Source organism: Ambystoma mexicanum, chromosome 10 (assembly GCF_040938575.1).
Source record: "Ambystoma mexicanum isolate Mex_15411 chromosome 10, UKY_AmexF1_1, whole genome shotgun sequence".
In the NCBI taxonomy this organism is placed as follows: Eukaryota; Metazoa; Chordata; class Amphibia; order Caudata; family Ambystomatidae; genus Ambystoma; species Ambystoma mexicanum.
The window spans coordinates 1,132,458,514-1,132,475,584 of NC_090932.1; the positions used below are offsets into that span (position 1 = coordinate 1,132,458,514).

The following is a 17,071-nucleotide window of genomic DNA, read 5'->3' on the forward strand; positions in this document are numbered from 1 at the left end:
CAAACAAAAACATAGCTGCTTAGTCACACACACAACGAGTGCTTGATGTAGCACAAGCATGGAATGATGTGTATGTGTCTGCTGCCATGGAAGCCCCGCCCCTGATTGGTCCATTGGTTGCTTGGTTCCTGTGAGGATCTTGCCTAGATCTGGTCCCTTCAGGGCTCGTGCTGTGCTCAGTTCATTCCTTACTGTGTTGGATCCCTTGACTGGTCCCTCAGAAGTCCCACCCTGTATTTATCCGTGCAGGTCTCCTGCGTTTTTTCAGACCACCTAAATGTTCCTGCCTGTGGTCATTCCTTGGGATGTTTCTGCCTGTGGCCATTCCTTGAAATGCTCCAGCCAGTGGTCATTCCGTGTCATGCTCCTGTTTGTGGTCATTCCTTGGGATGTTTCTGGCAGTGGTCAATCCTAGGGTTGCTCCTGCCGGTAGTTATTCCTTGGGATGCTCCTGATTGTAGTATTTCCTTGGGATGCTCCTGCCTCTGGTCATTCCTTGGGATGTTCCTGTCAGTGGTCATGTGGAATCTGATAAAATGAGGAGCCTGGGATTGTTATCATTAGAAGAATCATAAGACCCATTGGAGAGAATAAGTACTCTTTGTTGCAGAGCCAATACCCATTATTACCCATTGATAGAGAGTCATTATTTATTGTTACCCAGTATTATCCCTTTAGGCATGGGCATCATGGTTAGCTATCCATTATGCATTCAGTTTAGTTCTGATTAGTATATTGTTGAAGTAGACACTATCCATATTATTAGGTTGTCACTTTATGCATTAGCCATTGACATGTTATGCATTTGAAGAGAGAAATAGGCCCTGTTGTATGAAGGGTTTGCTTTTAGAATGATATGTTTGCATTAGAATATAGCGCTTGCCATTAGGAGAGAAACATGCTAGACACTAGAGTTTGCAATAGAATGACACTTGTACGTATTTTAGAGACACAGTATATTTGCAGCATGACATGTAGAGATGATGTTTTGTATTATGCATTGTAGCACTTAGGCTGAGAGAAACATATTGTTTGCAGAATTGAGAATGAATGAGGCCTAGAAATGACTCACACAGTGCATATTTGAAATGACATGAAGAGCCATTTAGTATGATGGCATTGTTATGCTTTGAAGAGACACATTTAGAGATATGTTTGACACATATGCATGTATGTTGAGTGTGTATTTAGAATGAGTTTGTATTATGTAGCTAGCGCTTGCATTGTGAGAGAAATCGTAAACGTTAGAAAGCATTAGGCTGGAATTTGAATCCATTTCTGATGGAGACACACAGAAGTTGCCTGTGCCACTGGGCTCAGCGCGAAGATGTTATGAATTAACAGTGTACCAGGAATGTGTAAACATTTGCTTGGCAGACACAGATAACATAACCCCTTGTCCGAGAAGGGAGCCTAATCAGCTTGAGCTCTGAGCTTTGCGGAGACAACACGAGGGTTGGGGCCATGAAGGGAGCGACATGGAGAGAGAGGAGGGAAGCCTTTTCACACAAGGAGTAGCTTTGAAAACGGGCACTAAGGGAGCATTTCGTAATGCAGACAGAGCCAATAGTGGACGCAAACGAAGAAATAGGGAATTAGATGGTGTTTTTCGCACCAGACACAGAAGGCCAAGGCAGAGAGATATGACGTCCAATGTCACTTTGACACTTTGACACAGGACACGCAGTGAAAGTACACGCAAAACACAGACTGGCAGGCACTGCCTGAATATAGAATGCTGAGACAGAAAGAGACATTCTTAGAATGTAAGTAACCATAGAAATGGGTGCGTCATTGGAAACTATATAGAACGAAAGAAATCCAAATTATGGATAACTGCGTCCCCTGCACACTTTCAATCAGGCCAATGTCCTAAATGGATTAAATGAAAAGACTTTTTTCAAGAATCGGTCAAAAATACAATTAAATGTCACTTTACGATTCAGATTTCAAATAAGTAGAAATTCTTAAAAAGGAAAACTTCCAGGAGTCATTTTCTTTAGAAAAAGATGGTCTTCTCTGATTTATTGATTTTTTCTAGTTGCCCAACGCGTTTCGAGATAACATTCTCTCTTGATCAGGGGCTTAAGTTTCAACATCACAACCATCTACAAAAACATATATTGAAAATAATTCAGTCTTATTCAAAAGATTTCATACCTTAACAGTAAAAGAACTCATATTGCCTCAAGCTACCTCACTTGTCCAGGTAGAGCTTAATTTAAACAAATCAATGTTTCATTTTTCTAAATCATAGGATACTCTTGGATGGATAACATGTCCTTTCTGTTGTAGGTTGTCTAAAGATACCTTGTTCTAAACCGTCTGATAATCCAACACGTCTTTTTTGGGAAGAAGATATATTTAACCAGAGCCCATCTTAAAAACCGAAAGGATAGCAGATTAAAAAATGGACGATCCTACTTGGGCTGTGTGAGCCTAAAGGGTCTTTCAAAAGGAGTAAAAGAGAAGGACTCACCCTTCTTCCAAAGTCTGGGCAACAGAAAGTAGGTGCCAGGGCTCAGAGCTGGTAATCTCCCAGGTATAATCAGTACAGTGGAGACAACCAAGATTAAAAAATGGACGATCCTACTTGGGCTGTGTGACCCTAAAGGGTCTTTCAAAAGGAGTAAAAGAGAAGGACTCACCCTTCTTCCAAAGTCTGGGAAAGAGAAAGTAGGTGCCAGGGCTGGGAGCTGGTAATCTCCCAGGTATAATCAGTACAGTGTAGACAACCAAGTCTCAATTGATGAAAGGTCGAAATCCGACTCCTAAGGAAGTTAAGAAAGTGCATGGTGACAAAAGTGAAAATAGTAAATAGGAGCGTTTAATAGAGAAAGTGGGGATCCAAATGACCTTATTTCTGTAGGCGGCAGTAACAGAGAAGCAGTCAGGAAGCGGAGCTTTCCGACTGCCTCCATTGCGCCTCTGTTTATATATGATATGTGGGGCCTATGACGTCACCCGCGCATGTGCGAGCGGCGTCAGAAGAGATGACGTCACCCACGCATGCGCGGGCGGCGTCAGAGATGATGTGAGCTGTATGGGTCCCATGACGTCATCTGCGAATGCGCGAGCGGCGTCGAAAGTGATGACGTCACACCCGCACGTGCGGGTGGCGTTGGAGAAGGTATCAGCTGACTCATTAGTTGAAAAAAAGGAAGATAACAGCAGATAACAAAGATTGTAAGGATAACCTGCATGTACCAGTGGCCAAAGAGATAGTGGCGCCACTCATGGAACTGATACCCATCTGGTAGGGTATGAAAAGTCTATTTGGATGACGTAAAAAAAGATGTGTGTAGGAACTACGGATGAAAGAGGGCTCGAAAAATGAGAGCTGGGATTAGTTTGGAAAAAATAGGTAGTACTGGATATAGTACATCCCATATGAGAATGGTGAAAAAGCCTTTGGAGACTGTGTGTGAAAAGAAACAGAGAAATTAGTTTAAAAAAGTCACATGCTTGTAGTAAGACAAAGAATTGTTTTGCATAAAAAGAAGTAGAGTGGAAATGGAATAAGTCATTTTCCAGCGTTGTCTAGCCCCAAGACTTATGGGTGTACAATCTTGTGTTCATCACAATCGGCATCTGAAGCATTCCAAACTTAAGCTGCTCTAATTAGAACATACAAAACAAAGTCAGTTTCCGATATTATCTTACCCCTAGGCACATGGGTGTACAATCTTGTGTTAATCATAATTGGCATCTGTAACATTCCAAACTAAATGTGCTCTACTTACAACGTTCATGTAAAGGTCATCGACACCAAGTGGTCGAATTCAGGGAAATAAAAGATAGACTTTGTACGTGTTATATGCTTGTATGCTTACAGGAATGGACCTAAATAGTATTCTTCATTCAGTCCCAGGGGATTCATAGCATCAAGTTTATTGATCCAAAACAGTTCCATTTGTGCCAGTAATTTGGGTAAATTACCCCCTCTGCTGAATGGACTTATAACTTCCAATATTGCCAGTCTCATTTGAGAGACATTGTGTCTCATATCTCGAAAATGTCTGTAGACGGGTGAACTTATGTTTTTAGTCCTTATGCATGATTTCTGCTCCGTCCACCTGTCCTTGGCCCTTCTGTTCGTTTTCCCAACATAGTATTTACCACAGGGACATCGTATCTCGTAAATGACATTTTTTGTGTCACATGTCACAAAATTCTTTAAAACAATCTTTTTGCCTGTTTGTGGGTGACGTATGTGATCTCCTTTGATCAGATTATTACAGTGCTGACAGTGTAGACAGGCAAAAGTGCCAACTTTTGGTTTGCTTAACGTCCTCTGTGTTGTTGGTTCGCCCTTTCCGCTCGTATCAATTGGTCTCTAAAGTTCCTTCCTTGTTTGTAGGCCATCATGGGTGGATCAGGGAAGAGTTGAGATAGAGTTTCATCTGATTTAATAAGTTCCCAATTTTTATGGATGATTCTTTTAACCTGAAAACTCTGACTTGAGAATTTGAGCGTGTGTATTAAGTTTTTCTCTTCTTTCTTCTTCTGTGTCCCTTGTATGAGAGCATTTCTAGCATGAGTTTCAGTCCGTTCAATAGCTTTATTGATAGTATCTGGAGGGAATCCTCTGTCCATGAATCTTCTTCTCATGGTGTTGTATCGTCCTGTAGTGTGTTGGTTTCTGATGTGATCCTTTTTACTCGCAATAACTGGCTGTAAGGTAAATTGTCTTTCAAGTGTTTCGGATGGTGACTCATGTGATGTAGGCAACTATTCACATCCGTAGGCTTTCGAAAAATCTTGGTTTTGATGTTTGTGCCCGTGTATTCCAATGTGACATCAAGGAAGTTGACCGCAGGTTTACCAATTTCAATCGTGAACCCTATTCTGGGGTTACACATGTTCAAATAGTTCCAAAATTCAAGAAGTTCTGTATCAGTTCCTTTCAAAATTCCAAAAATATTGTCGATGTAGCTCAACCAGATTAGTATTTTGTTTTTCCAATTGGGGTTGTCCAGTACATGTATTTTCTCATAGTGGTACATGAAGATGTTGGCGTAAGATGGGGCCACTGAGGACCCCATTGAGGTACCCGAGGTCTGAAGATAGTATCGTCCATTGTACCTAAAATAATTGTTGTAAAGGATAATGTGAAGTAATTCCAAAGCAAAAATCTTATGGATGTTAACCTCTCTGTGGGACAGCAGGAACCATTCCATAGCCTCAATACCTTCCAGGTGTGGAATGGAAGTATATAGGCTATTCACAACCATTGTGAAGAGTAGTAAGTTTTCTTCTGGTAACTGTAATGACTGTAGAATTCTCAAAAAATGTGTAGTATCCTTAAGGTATGTGCTTATTAATTGTACAAGTGGTTGAAGAGCAGTATCAAGGTAAACAGCCAAAGGTTGGAAAATGCTGTCCGTTCCTGCACCAATAGGATGGAATGGTGGATCACTGGTATTCTTGTGTATTTTTGGAAGTCTGTAAAAAACCGGAGTAACAGGGTGTTTCTGGATTAAGTAGTCTGCTGTTTTTTCAGAAATCCAATTCATGGTTTTGGCTTTTTCGACTGTTGTTTGAATGATGGCAATTATTCCTAGTCCTGGATCATTATCAAGTAGTTTGTAGGTACGTTCATATTCTAGAAGTTGCATGCATCCCTTGTCTTAAAGTGTGGTGTCCATGAGTACCAGGGTACCCCCTTTATCCGTCTGTTTGAGAGTAAGAGTGTTGTCCTCTGCTAATTGTTTAATGATTTTTAGTTGATGTTTCCTGATGTTACATCTTTTGGGGGGAACGTATTTGATGCGTTTTAGATCCTTCATAGTTTTCTGTTTGAACAGATTTATAAGAGGATGGGTCACCTGAGGGTGAAATGCACTCTTGTTTTCCATTTCCAGATATCTAGGGGTTTCCCTAGGTTGTAGATTTTCCTCTATGTTGTTAAATAATATTTTTAACTCCATCTTTCTAATTAATTTAAACAAATTAACTTCCTCTTCAAAGAAGGTAGTGGAGTTGGTTGGAATGAAGGAAATTCCTAAGATTAATGTCTCAATTTGTGCTGTGGTGAGTTGTTTAGATGAGATGTTAATGACCAGGTTTTTTTCTATTTCTTTTTCTGCCGTAGTTTTCTTCTGTCCTCGTCTTGTTTTGCGTTTCCTAAAAAAGGACGTGGTTGTATATCAGTTATGGATCCTGGTCTCGTGTCTTCAAGATTTTCTGGAGTTAAATTATCCGTTGAGGTTGTTGCTGCTGGAGGATGGCTTCTGTCCTCAACTTCACCGCTTAGTACTTCACTACTGTCGGTATTGCTGTCTGGTGTATTCTGAGGTCTCTGCGGTCTCCTAGGTGTAGGTCTATTGTTTGCGTAGAACTCCTGCCACGAATAAACAATATCTCTGGCGTCATCCAAGGTATCGCAACGAAATTTCCGGATCTTGCGTTGTTCTATGTCTTGTTTATATGCGTCCAATTTATTGTTAGTATCTTCCAAGATTTGTTTAAGTTCAGTATCAGTCTTGATTTTTGACAGTTGTACTGTGACTTCTTCAATTTCCTGTTGTAGTGTTAGTACAGATTTAGACAGTTCTTCTATGGTAAGTAGAATCAGATCCAATGAGCATTTATTGAGGATATGTTCCCATATGTTGACAAATTCTTTATTTTCTTTACAGAGGGTTGGTTTAAGGTAGATTCTCAAACCTCGTGGAATTCGTTTGGCTCTATAGTACTGGGCAAGTGTGGTTGCGTGGAGCTTCTGTGAGATCTCTCTTCTAATTAGGCGTTCTAATTTTTGAATTAGGCGTACTGGATAATTATCCAATGATGTAACTTTACTTGTGTCCTTGATCAATCCTAAGATTCTTATAGCTTCTTCTTCTGTGAAGGCTAAAGTTGTGGCTGATTTATCTGTTAGTGTGCTGATACTTGAAAATGACATGTTTTATCGGCTGGGTGCTAGTGTTGTATATAAATACCAAACCACCTCAGTGGGAGACTATAACGAACAAAACACAAGGTAACACTTGCACACCAATTTTCAAACAGGATTCCATGAAAACATGGGTAATTGTTATTCTAAAAGATGGGTTAGTAATATTTAAGGTGCAGGGGAGAATGGCTCAGCCTTGGTATCTAGGCTGGGATACAAATATAGAACAAAAGAAATCAAAATTATGGATAACTATAACCAGAGCTGGAGAGAGAGGAGAGTTGCGAGTTCGAGGTAGTTGCTGTAGTTCTTGGTAGTTGCTGAGAGTCTGATGGAGGATGCAGCTAGAAACTGATGGAGTTCATTCGAGCTAGCTGCTGATGGAGTTTGGCTGGAGAATGCAATCCTGAGAATGAGGGAGAGATGTTTGGTGCAGCAGAATCCGATGGCTTTGGGGCAGAGGGCTTGGCAGAGCTTGGCAGAAGCAGTTTGTGTGACCAGATCTTGGGGCCTGCCACTGCTGAATGACTGATTGAAGAGAGTAGCGGGAAGAGGAGAGACCTGGCTTCACAAATACAGAGCTGGAGACAGAGAGATACACAAGCAAATGGGAAGTATGGTTCATGGCTAGACAAACTGATTGATTATATTTAGTGGGGTAACTTTGCTGATGGGTTTGGAGAGGACATGACATCCGCACCAAATGAGTGGGGACAGAATGGTGTGCCATGGAGATTGGGGGGGCGTGCATCCCTGTGCCCCCCCACAGAATTATGCCCATGATTAGAATGTGACACCATCTAGTTGTTGGTCAGACACTCACACAAACAGTTTTGAGTTTGGGAAAGGTGATATCAGACAGGGATTGTCTTAAAGAGAGTGAGTGTGATGCATGGTGTGGATTGGAAGGAAAGGATTGTTGGATGTTTGACGCTTGCACGATAGGCTTGTATTTTAGACTGCATTAGAAACACACGCTTGCATTAGACTGTATTAGAATGAAAGGCTTGCATTATAGGCTTGTATTAGGAACCTGAAAGGCTTATAGTTATTGCATGGTAGATTTGCACCAGAAGCATAAAAGGTGCAAATTCGATATAGGCTTATAGAGTTTTAGCATTGTTTGAATTATGCTTTGGTATTAGCATAAATAAATGTATTCCACTGTTATAATTGAATCAATTCATGTGTTTTTCTTTGTGTCTTGTTATTTGTCTACACAGTAGTAAGATAGGAGTATGTTGGTATTGTGTTGGTATTATTTGTTCTGTACAACATGGGTATGTTCCTAGAAGTAATCTAGGAGTAACACAGTGCATAAGGGGCCTGAGATATGGAGGTTGATTGGGGGGGGTGGGGTTTGGGCGCCACAAACACCTCTCCTAGGGGATTGTCAAAGATTGTCTGAGACCGGCGCATGCTTGCCCAGGGGGGGGGGAAGACGATGATAGGGCTTTATATTTCCAGACTAACAGTCAGTCCTTGGAATGTTCCTGTCAGTGGTCATTCCCTGCGATGTTTCTGACAGTGGTCATTTCTTGGGATGCTCCTGCCTTTGGTCATTCCTTGTAATGCTCCAGCCAGTGGTTATTCCTTGTGATGTTCCTTCTCGTAGTCATTCCTTGGGATGTTTCTGCCAGTGGTCATTCCTGGGGTAGCTCCTGCCAGTAGCCATCATTGGAATGTTCCTGCTGATGGTCATTCCTTGGGATGTTTCTGCTGGTTGGCATTCCCAGGGTTGTTCTAGCCTGTGGCTATTCCTTGTAATGCGCTTGCCGGTGGCCATTCCTTGGGATGCCCCTGCCGGTGGTCAATCCTTGGGATGCTCCTGCCAATGGCCATTCCTTGAGATGCTCCTGCTGGTGGCCATTCCTTGGGATGTTCCTGTCAGTGGTCATTCCTTGTGATGTTTCTGCCTGTGGCCATTCCTTGAAATGCTCCAGCCTGGTCATTCTGTGTTATGCTCCTGTTTGTGGTCATTCCTTGGGATGTTTCTGGCAGTGGTCAATCCTAGGGTTACTCCTGCCAGTAGTTATTCCTTGGGATGCGCCTGATTGTGGTATTTCCTTGGGATGTTCCTGCTGATGGTCATTCCTTGGTGTTTCTGCCAGTGGTCATACCTTGGGATGTTCCTGTCAGTGGTCAGTCCTTGGAATGTTCCTGTCAGTGGTCATTTCTTGGGATGCTCCTGCCTGTGGTCATTCCTTGTAATGCTCCGGCCAGTGGTTATTCCTTGTGATGTTCCTTCTTGTAGTCATTCCTTGGGATGTTTCTGCCAGTAGCCATTCCTTGTAATGTTCCTGCTGATGGTCATTCCTTGGGATGTTTCTGCTGGTTGTCATTCCTCAGGTTGCTCTATCCGGTGGCCATTCCTTGAGATGCCCCTGCCGGTGGCCATTTCTTTTGATGCTCCTGCTGGTGGTCATTCCTTGGGATGTTCCTGCCGGTAACCATTCCTTGGAATGTTCCTGCTGATGGTCATTCCTTGGGATGTTTCTGCCAGCACTCATTCCTTGAGATGCTCCTGCCTGCGGTCATTCCTTGGGATGCTCCTGCTGGTAGTCATTCCTTGGAATGTTCCTGCTGATACCCATCCCTTGGGATTTCTGCCAGTGGTCATTCCTTGAGATGCTCCTACCAGTGGTCATTCATTGGGGTGTTCCTGTCAGTGGTCATTCCTTGGGATGTTTCTGCTGATGGCCATTCCTTGTGATGCTCCTGCTGGTGGCCATTTCTAGTGATGGTCCTGCCGATGGCCATTCCTTGTGATGCCCCTGCCGGTAGTCATTCCTTGGAATGTTCCTGCCGATGGTCATTCATTGGGATGTTTCTGCAAGTGATCATTCATTGAGATGCTCCTGCCCATGGCCATTCCTTGGGATCTTTCTGCCAGTGGTCATTCCTTGGGATGTTCCGGCCGGTGGTCATTCCTTGGGATGTCCCAGTCAGTGGTCATTCCTTGGGATGTTTCTGCTGGTGGACATTCCTTGGGATGCTCCTGCTGGTAGCCATTGCTTGTGGTGCTCCTGCTGGTTGTCATTCCGTGGAATGTTCCTGCTGATGGCCATTCATTGGGATGTTTCTGCTGGTGGTCATTCCTTGGGACGCTTCTGCCAGTGGCCATTCCTTGTGATGCTCCTGCGCGTAGCCATTCCTTTTGATGCTCCTACCGGTGGCCATTCCTTGGGATGCTCCTTCTGGTGGCCATTGCTTGAGATGCTTCTGCCTGTGGTCATTCCTTGGAATGCTCCTGCCGTAGTCATTCCTTGGAATGTTCCTGCTGATGGTCATTCCTTGGGATTTTTCTGCCAGTGGTCATTCCTTGAGATGCTCCTGCCAGTGGTCATTCCTCGAGATGCTCCTGCCGGTGGCCAATCCCTGGGGATGCTCATGCCGGTGGCCATTCCTTGGGATGCTCCTGTTAGTGATTGGTCTCTCGGATGCTCCTTCCTGGGATCATTCAAACAAAAATGACGTTGTAATAAAGCAATTAAAATGTAATGGGTCACACTCCTCCTTGTGAAGGTTCAAAAAGACAGCAGCATTTTTGAGAATGTGTCATAATTCTGCCCAGCATTCAATGTAATTGTGTGAACAAATTCTTCAAGCATCCACAAAATAGCACCAATTGTCTCAAAGTATACAAGCCACTTTCTGAAAAATCATTTTTGGCTTAATTCGTTTCAGCCATTTTCACCTCTCAAAGTCAATCGATTCGACAGGCGTCTGCGTGGCCATTTCTTTCTATATATGAGAATACTCCGAAATAGCACCTTTAGTAATCTATTTTACTTTTTATGGGGGTAACAAGAACAACTTGCCTTTATTTTAGGTTTATACAAAAAGTTCTAGATTTTATTTTAACTGTTGCAATAACTCTTTCTGCTAACCCCCCCTCCCTCCCCGCCCCCACCCTGAGAAATAATTACAAAATCCAAACTAATCCATTCTGAGTGACAAAGGGGTTGCAGTGATAGTGGGAAGTGTGGGCAGCAGGTGCGCCCCACAGATGGACAGGTCTCCAGTTAGAAGCAGGGGGGCTCTCACCACCAGGCAGAGCCACCATGCTTGGATGCCAAGATTACTTTGTTGAGGGGAGGAGGTGGTCAGTCCCATCAAGTAGGGGAGATGTATTTGACTCCCCTGTGCCTGGGGTCATCTTAGCTGATGCTGCACAGCATGCCATGAGGCTGTTGGACTCCTTCCTTTGGGGGCTCCAGCTCTTTGGCGATGGTTGTAGCCAGGCACAGATCAGTCGAGCAAGCTGTGTGATCCCTTATTTGCCCAAGAAGCAGGCAGACCTGGGCATCAGTGGTTCAAGTCCATGGTACAGACTGCGCAAGCTGGGAAGGAGATACGCAGCTGGGAATTTCTTATCCAGGAATCTCATTTATAGTCAGAGCATCCAGTAATTGGATGGAGTGGAGAGCTGGGAGGTAGGCTGCAACTCCAATCACAGCAGTGCATCCTTTCACACCCCAAGGCTTTGACCACTGCAGATTGGTACATCCTCATTCACTCATTGTCTGATTCAGACAGGTTTGCAGTGGGGCCAGTAAGCATCTCTGATTTGCTCATGCCACCTTATGCCTGTTTCATCTCTAGGGTGCCCTTGAGCAAATCAGTGTGCATTGCATTTGCATCTGAGCATCTCGGAGACCATACAGGAATCTTCAGGTTTCCTCCGGTTTTAGCCTTTGTGAAGTAGATGGAAGGCCGCAGGTGCAAATGAGAAAGGCTCATGGGTCTCCAGGATTTGCTTCAGAGCAAATATTTGATAATGAGTGCTGCAGTCTCTTCTTGGCAGGTGTGTGAAGCCAAGTAGCCATGAGGTTTTACAGGCAGACAAAGTCCATATGTGGCCATGGCTGGCTTCGTGTGGGAGAGCCAGGTATAGTTGTATTGTTTCATGCATGTGCTCAGATGTGTGCTCCTTTGTTGAGTCCATGAGATGCTGCTACCTGTTTTTGTACCATGCAAAGCTCTTGCTTGTGGTTCTGTTTCTTTGATGCACTTGCCCACATTAGGCCCCAAGAAGCTTCTGCCTGTGTTAAGCTGCTTGGATTCTCCTCCTGACTGCCTAACACTCCTTCTGCGCTCTTGCCTGTCATGTCTACCTGAGGCTTCTGGCAGCCTTAGCTTCCTGTGCGGTTCCTCGAGATGCCTGTTCTTGTGCTAGCTCATTAAAATTATAATAATTGGTTATTTATAACATGCTTAATACCCAGAGGTTTCTAAGCACAGACCCGGGGATCGAACCTGTGTTGCTCCGCGTCGTCTTGCGTCCAAGGCAAGTACGTTACCCATGAGCTCGCTGGCTGTTCTTCTTCTGCTAGACCTCTAGAAAGTTCATGCCTGGGCTGCAGACACGGGATGCTCTCGCCCATGCCCCTGTGATGTCAATGGGTTTATAGTGAAAAACTCCAAATCAAAAAAGTCGAATGCAAAAATGTCGAAAAACATTTTTTTCGAATGTTTTTTTTTTAATGGGGGTTTCCCCCTTAGCCCCCCGTTTATTTTTACTAGCTGAAGCCAAAAAAACATAAAAATAAAAAAAAACACATTCGAATTATTTTTTCAATATTTTCTTTTTTTCGAAATTTTTGGATTTGACTTTTTGCATTCGACATTATGACTGGCTACCATGTCAATGCCTGTGTTCAACGCCTGTGTTGCCGGTGCTCTGCTTGTTTTTTTAGAAGTCACGACTCTTGAGAAGTTGGACTCTTTAACAGTCTCTGAGGACTGCCAGCAGGGGCCCGGTTTCTGGTGTCAGAGTGAGGAGACGGCCGTCCTGTGCAAGAAAGAAGATTACTGCACTGAGCTGCAGAGTAACTTAACCCTGGAGGTGAGTTGAAGCCTATATGCCGTCTCACAGGGCAGTCGCCTTGCTAATGAGATCATTAGAAATTGTAATAAAGTGGGAAAATGATTGGACGGATGAGTGACTCGGAGCATAGAAGCAATGGATGCTTGTTAGACTAATGACTGGGTCGCTAGGCCCTTCCTCAGAGTCGCTACCATGAGTAAAGACCCCACGAAGTATTAGCACATTGACTCCATCCTACTTCTGACTGCTCCTTGTCTGAAGCACACTCTTAGGAGTAGAAGAGTGTCACAGTCTGTCTCTTAGCAGTCTAGGAAGAGTATTCTTCTCTGAACCCTGATGTGTCTGTGTCCCCCCAAACGCCCCATCCCCTTAAGGAAATTAAAGTGTGTGCCCTAGGCAGTGCCCCCTGTTCACAGGGCCTAACAGAGCAGGTGCATTAAAGACACAGGGCCTCATGACGAGCTGGGCGGTATCCCAGCTGTAATACTGCCCAGCTGTAATAGCGCTAGCACCCACCGGTCCGGCGGTATTACCGCCAGATCACAGGTTGGGCGTTAATGGTAAATCCCGATTCCCCATTGGGTCCAATGGGGCATTGATGTGGCTAATACCACGCACTAATACAACCAGGGGTAATACAGGGTGCTAGATTCTACAGGTAACTGTATCCATCAGGGACTAGGGAGGGTATATCTGTAGACACTGTTCGGGACGAAGGAGAGAGCTTTACCTCCCGGTTCTAGTCTCCATTGCCCCATATCTACATACGTATATACATTCTATTCCATCTTTCCAGCAGAGGGTCGCAGCAAAGAATGCATTGTTTGATGGGCAGCTGGATGACTTGTGGCAAGGTTTATTATTGTCTGCAAAGACTCCAGGACACAGCAGACTGATCCTCCTGGCTTGAGTAGTGGAGAACATATAGCCCAGCGCTCCCGTCTAGCAGCTGAACCACAGAGCTACGCATCTCTGTGTAGGACTGCGAGGCAACCGCACTTCTTGGAGGTCTTTGTGCACTTCATTGGTTGATGATCAAGGGGTTGATTCGATCGGAAGCTCTCTATTGGACTCAAAGGGCAGGTCGCGACAGGGGCCTCTCCTTTTCATGGTGCCACAGGGGCTGTATGTGATGGCCAGACATGTGTCTATCTGCTTGGGCCTCCTAATGGCTAAAAGTGAACAGCAACAGGTGTGCGCATGCCGGTGTGCACATGAGTGTCTGTGTGTGGCACCGACCTGCACCATTCTTCTGAGACTAGATTTACTTCGTTTTGTTTCTTTCGTGTTCTAGTAAAGGAACAAAACTCAGATTCCGACTTAAATTCCCAGGACCGACACAAAGAAGAAATGGACACCTAGTTGGCAAAATGCCAATAAATGTGACTCATGGGGTCCCCAGATGCTCTCCCACCACCCCACAAGTCTAGACCATACCAACATGAGGTCTTTCGGTTCTCCTGCTAAAAGAGAATAAAAATGTAAAAATGCATAATTTCATAATCCAGCCAAACTCTTTATTTTTTAAGGGAACCTCTCTCTCCCTACCTCTTCATTTTAATCCCTAAAAGCCTGTTGCCCCATAAGGAAACATTGTGGTCTCCATATAGAGCAGGTCACCCCTTGCCCAGAGTGCCATGTGGCTCACTAGTGGTCATCTGCCTCCCTATCCTTTCCCCACAGCTCGAGGCCTCCGGGCAGGAGGAGCTGGGAGACTCCACCGAGGAGGAAAAGAGGAGAAGAAAGAAGAAGAACAAGAAGAGGAGGAAGAAGGACAAGAGGAAGAAGAAAAGCAAGAAAAGGGGCAAGGGCAAGAAGAGTAAGAAAGGGAAGAAGAGAAAAGATGCACGAGACCAGCAATGCAGAGATTGCACCCAGATCGTGCAAAACCTACAGAATTCAGCCGGGGAAGAACCCGACGAGGTGAGTCAAAACCCATGAGTGCCCTATGGCTTCGTGTCATGGCTGACACCCCCAGTCCTGCTTTCTAGTGAAAAGCACATACCATTCCAGGACTTGTAATGTTACATTTCCTGTCACATGTATACACCAGTCTATGCACTTCTGGCTAAAAGTCATCTCTGCACTGAAAGTGTCCGACGTGGGATAGGGCGTCTCGGGAGGATAGCTTAGGGGCAACGTGCTCGCCTTGGAAGCAAGACGGCACACAGCAACACAGGTTCGATCCCCGGGTCCACGCTTAGAAACCTCTAGATATTAAGCGCGTTACAAATAACCAGTCATATCATACAGTGTTTATATCGAAATATTTTATATTGAATGAACATATATCGAATCATTTATATTGAAAACTGTTATAGTGAATGCATTTAGGGGTGTGGTAAAGGGTTAAATATTTTGGGGAAATGGTCTTGGTGGGTTTTTAGGGGTTGCAAGTGGGGGTTTGGCAGGGGGAACCCCCTTCAAAGAAAATGCATTCACTATACAAGTTTTCAATATAAAATATTCAAGCTATGTTCATTCAATATTAAATATTCCAATATACAGACATGTAACCGGATAGGGCCACTTGGCAGCTGTTAGAGCCAACCAACATTAAGGTCTGGGCTACTGGTTCCTTATTCCACTTCTTCCTCTCTCTCCACTTCATCCTCAGAACAGGGGGACTCCTCAGGGGTACACGTCCACTCCTACCTCTCTCTCGCCTTAGTGAGGAGAGACGTGCCCTCCATGTTTATCACTGTCTCCTCTGAGCATTGAGGTTCTGAAGGTGCACACCGCCACTTCTACTACTCAGATAGTAGTGGCGGGTATGCCACAGCCCTACTGATAGCTGGTAAGAAGGCTCATCAGGAGTCGGAAATGTAACGGGTTCTGTGGAGGCCTGCCCAGAGCATTGTCAGTGGTTGTGATTTATTCAAAACCTTCCACCGATCACATTTTGTGGTTATGATTTGTCTGCGTGTATGAGGGAGGGTATGCCCAGACGTGGGCCCCTTATCCGCCACACCACAGGGAAACACAAGCTCACTGAAAAGACTTAACAAGGCTGAAACAAGTTTGCGTTTGATGGTGTTTCCATGTAGAGGGGACTTGACCTGCCAGTGCAGGTTGGACTGCTCCCATTGGTGATAGAACCACAATGATTTGCATATGGCTGGTCCTGTTCTGCAATGGGACAGAGGGGCCAGCCAAAAATGTGTAGTGTCTAATGTTGCCCAGAGCTCTGCCAATGGCTGAGATGTATTCAAAGCCTTCCAGCCATCGTATGTTCGGTTACCATTGGCCAGAGTACATACCTCGAGACCATCTGGTAACAGGTTCGTCCCAGCAGGGCCAACTCAACTGTTCATGCTTTCATCATTGATGAAATGAGCACCATTGAGTTGAGCAGAAATAGCACCTTTTATTCGGTTCTATGTCATTTCATCGCCAGTCATTTTTAAAACTGGTATTTTTAAGAATACATTTTGCTGAAATAACTCATCAATGTTTATTTTATTTTATAGTTGGGTGTTCCTCCCTCTCCCCTTACTATTTTTAACTATTCCAGACACCTCCAACCCCTTATCTGCCCTCTCCCACCCTTTTATTCAGGGGCCCGATGACAGTTCATTTCACTCTGTACAGTCTGCAAGATTCATTCTTAAAAACCCTAGGTCAGCTTCCGGCGGGATGAGGGTGAACTGCTTGAGAAGTGTAGCCATGGTCTCTATACCGCAGTCAACCAGTCTACGGCCAACGGTAAAATCTGCGGACGGTCAGTTCCAACTAGAGCAATCACAAATCACAAATCAATAGTTTGAGTAACATTAAAGTAACATTATTTTTGACATTTTAAGAAGGCCCCCATTTACAACTTTGAGGAAAGTGGCATAAACTGGTGTAATGGTTCCCAAATGTTTTCAATGTGTAGATGCAAGACAAGAAGTGGTAGTTATTAATGTCCATTACCACATGTGGCAATACAGCCCGAAATATCAAATACTGCAAATGAGTCAGATTAGGGGGTCCTCAATGAACATGCAAAAAAAGGGACTTTCACCAAATATTCCCACCACCCAAAATCAGAAGTTAGTTAAATAACCTTACAGTCCTTAAAAAGTTCACAGGTGCTCCCACGCAGGCCCCGGACATCAGTGGATGCCGTAGGACAATGGGCAGGTGTGTGACGCTTCAATCAATTTAAAAAGAACTCGCTTGCCCATGGATTCAGGGCTTGTGATGTAACCATCACAGTTGTCCAACCATCTTGTAAAACCAAGGCTTTCTATGTATTCGAAAATTCCACACCATTCGTGCCTTTTAATGCCACACCTGTGGGACAGTGCTTAATCCTGTGAAATGTCCTCATTTTCCGTTTGTGGAAACAGTAATTACAC

The 17,071-nt window shown here is 44.3% G+C and overlaps 1 protein-coding gene across 1 annotated transcript in view; it reads left to right on the forward strand.

Moving 5' to 3' along the window:
- The window catches only part of LOC138492069 (uncharacterized), a 79,226-nt gene that overhangs the window by 32,046 nt on the left and 30,109 nt on the right, over nucleotides 1-17,071 (forward strand). Inside the window, exons 5-6 of the mRNA XM_069619031.1 lie at nucleotides 12,598-12,746; nucleotides 14,412-14,651. Coding sequence (XP_069475132.1) covers nucleotides 12,598-12,746; nucleotides 14,412-14,651 — 389 coding nt within the window. The remainder of the gene's footprint in view (nucleotides 1-12,597; nucleotides 12,747-14,411; nucleotides 14,652-17,071) is intronic.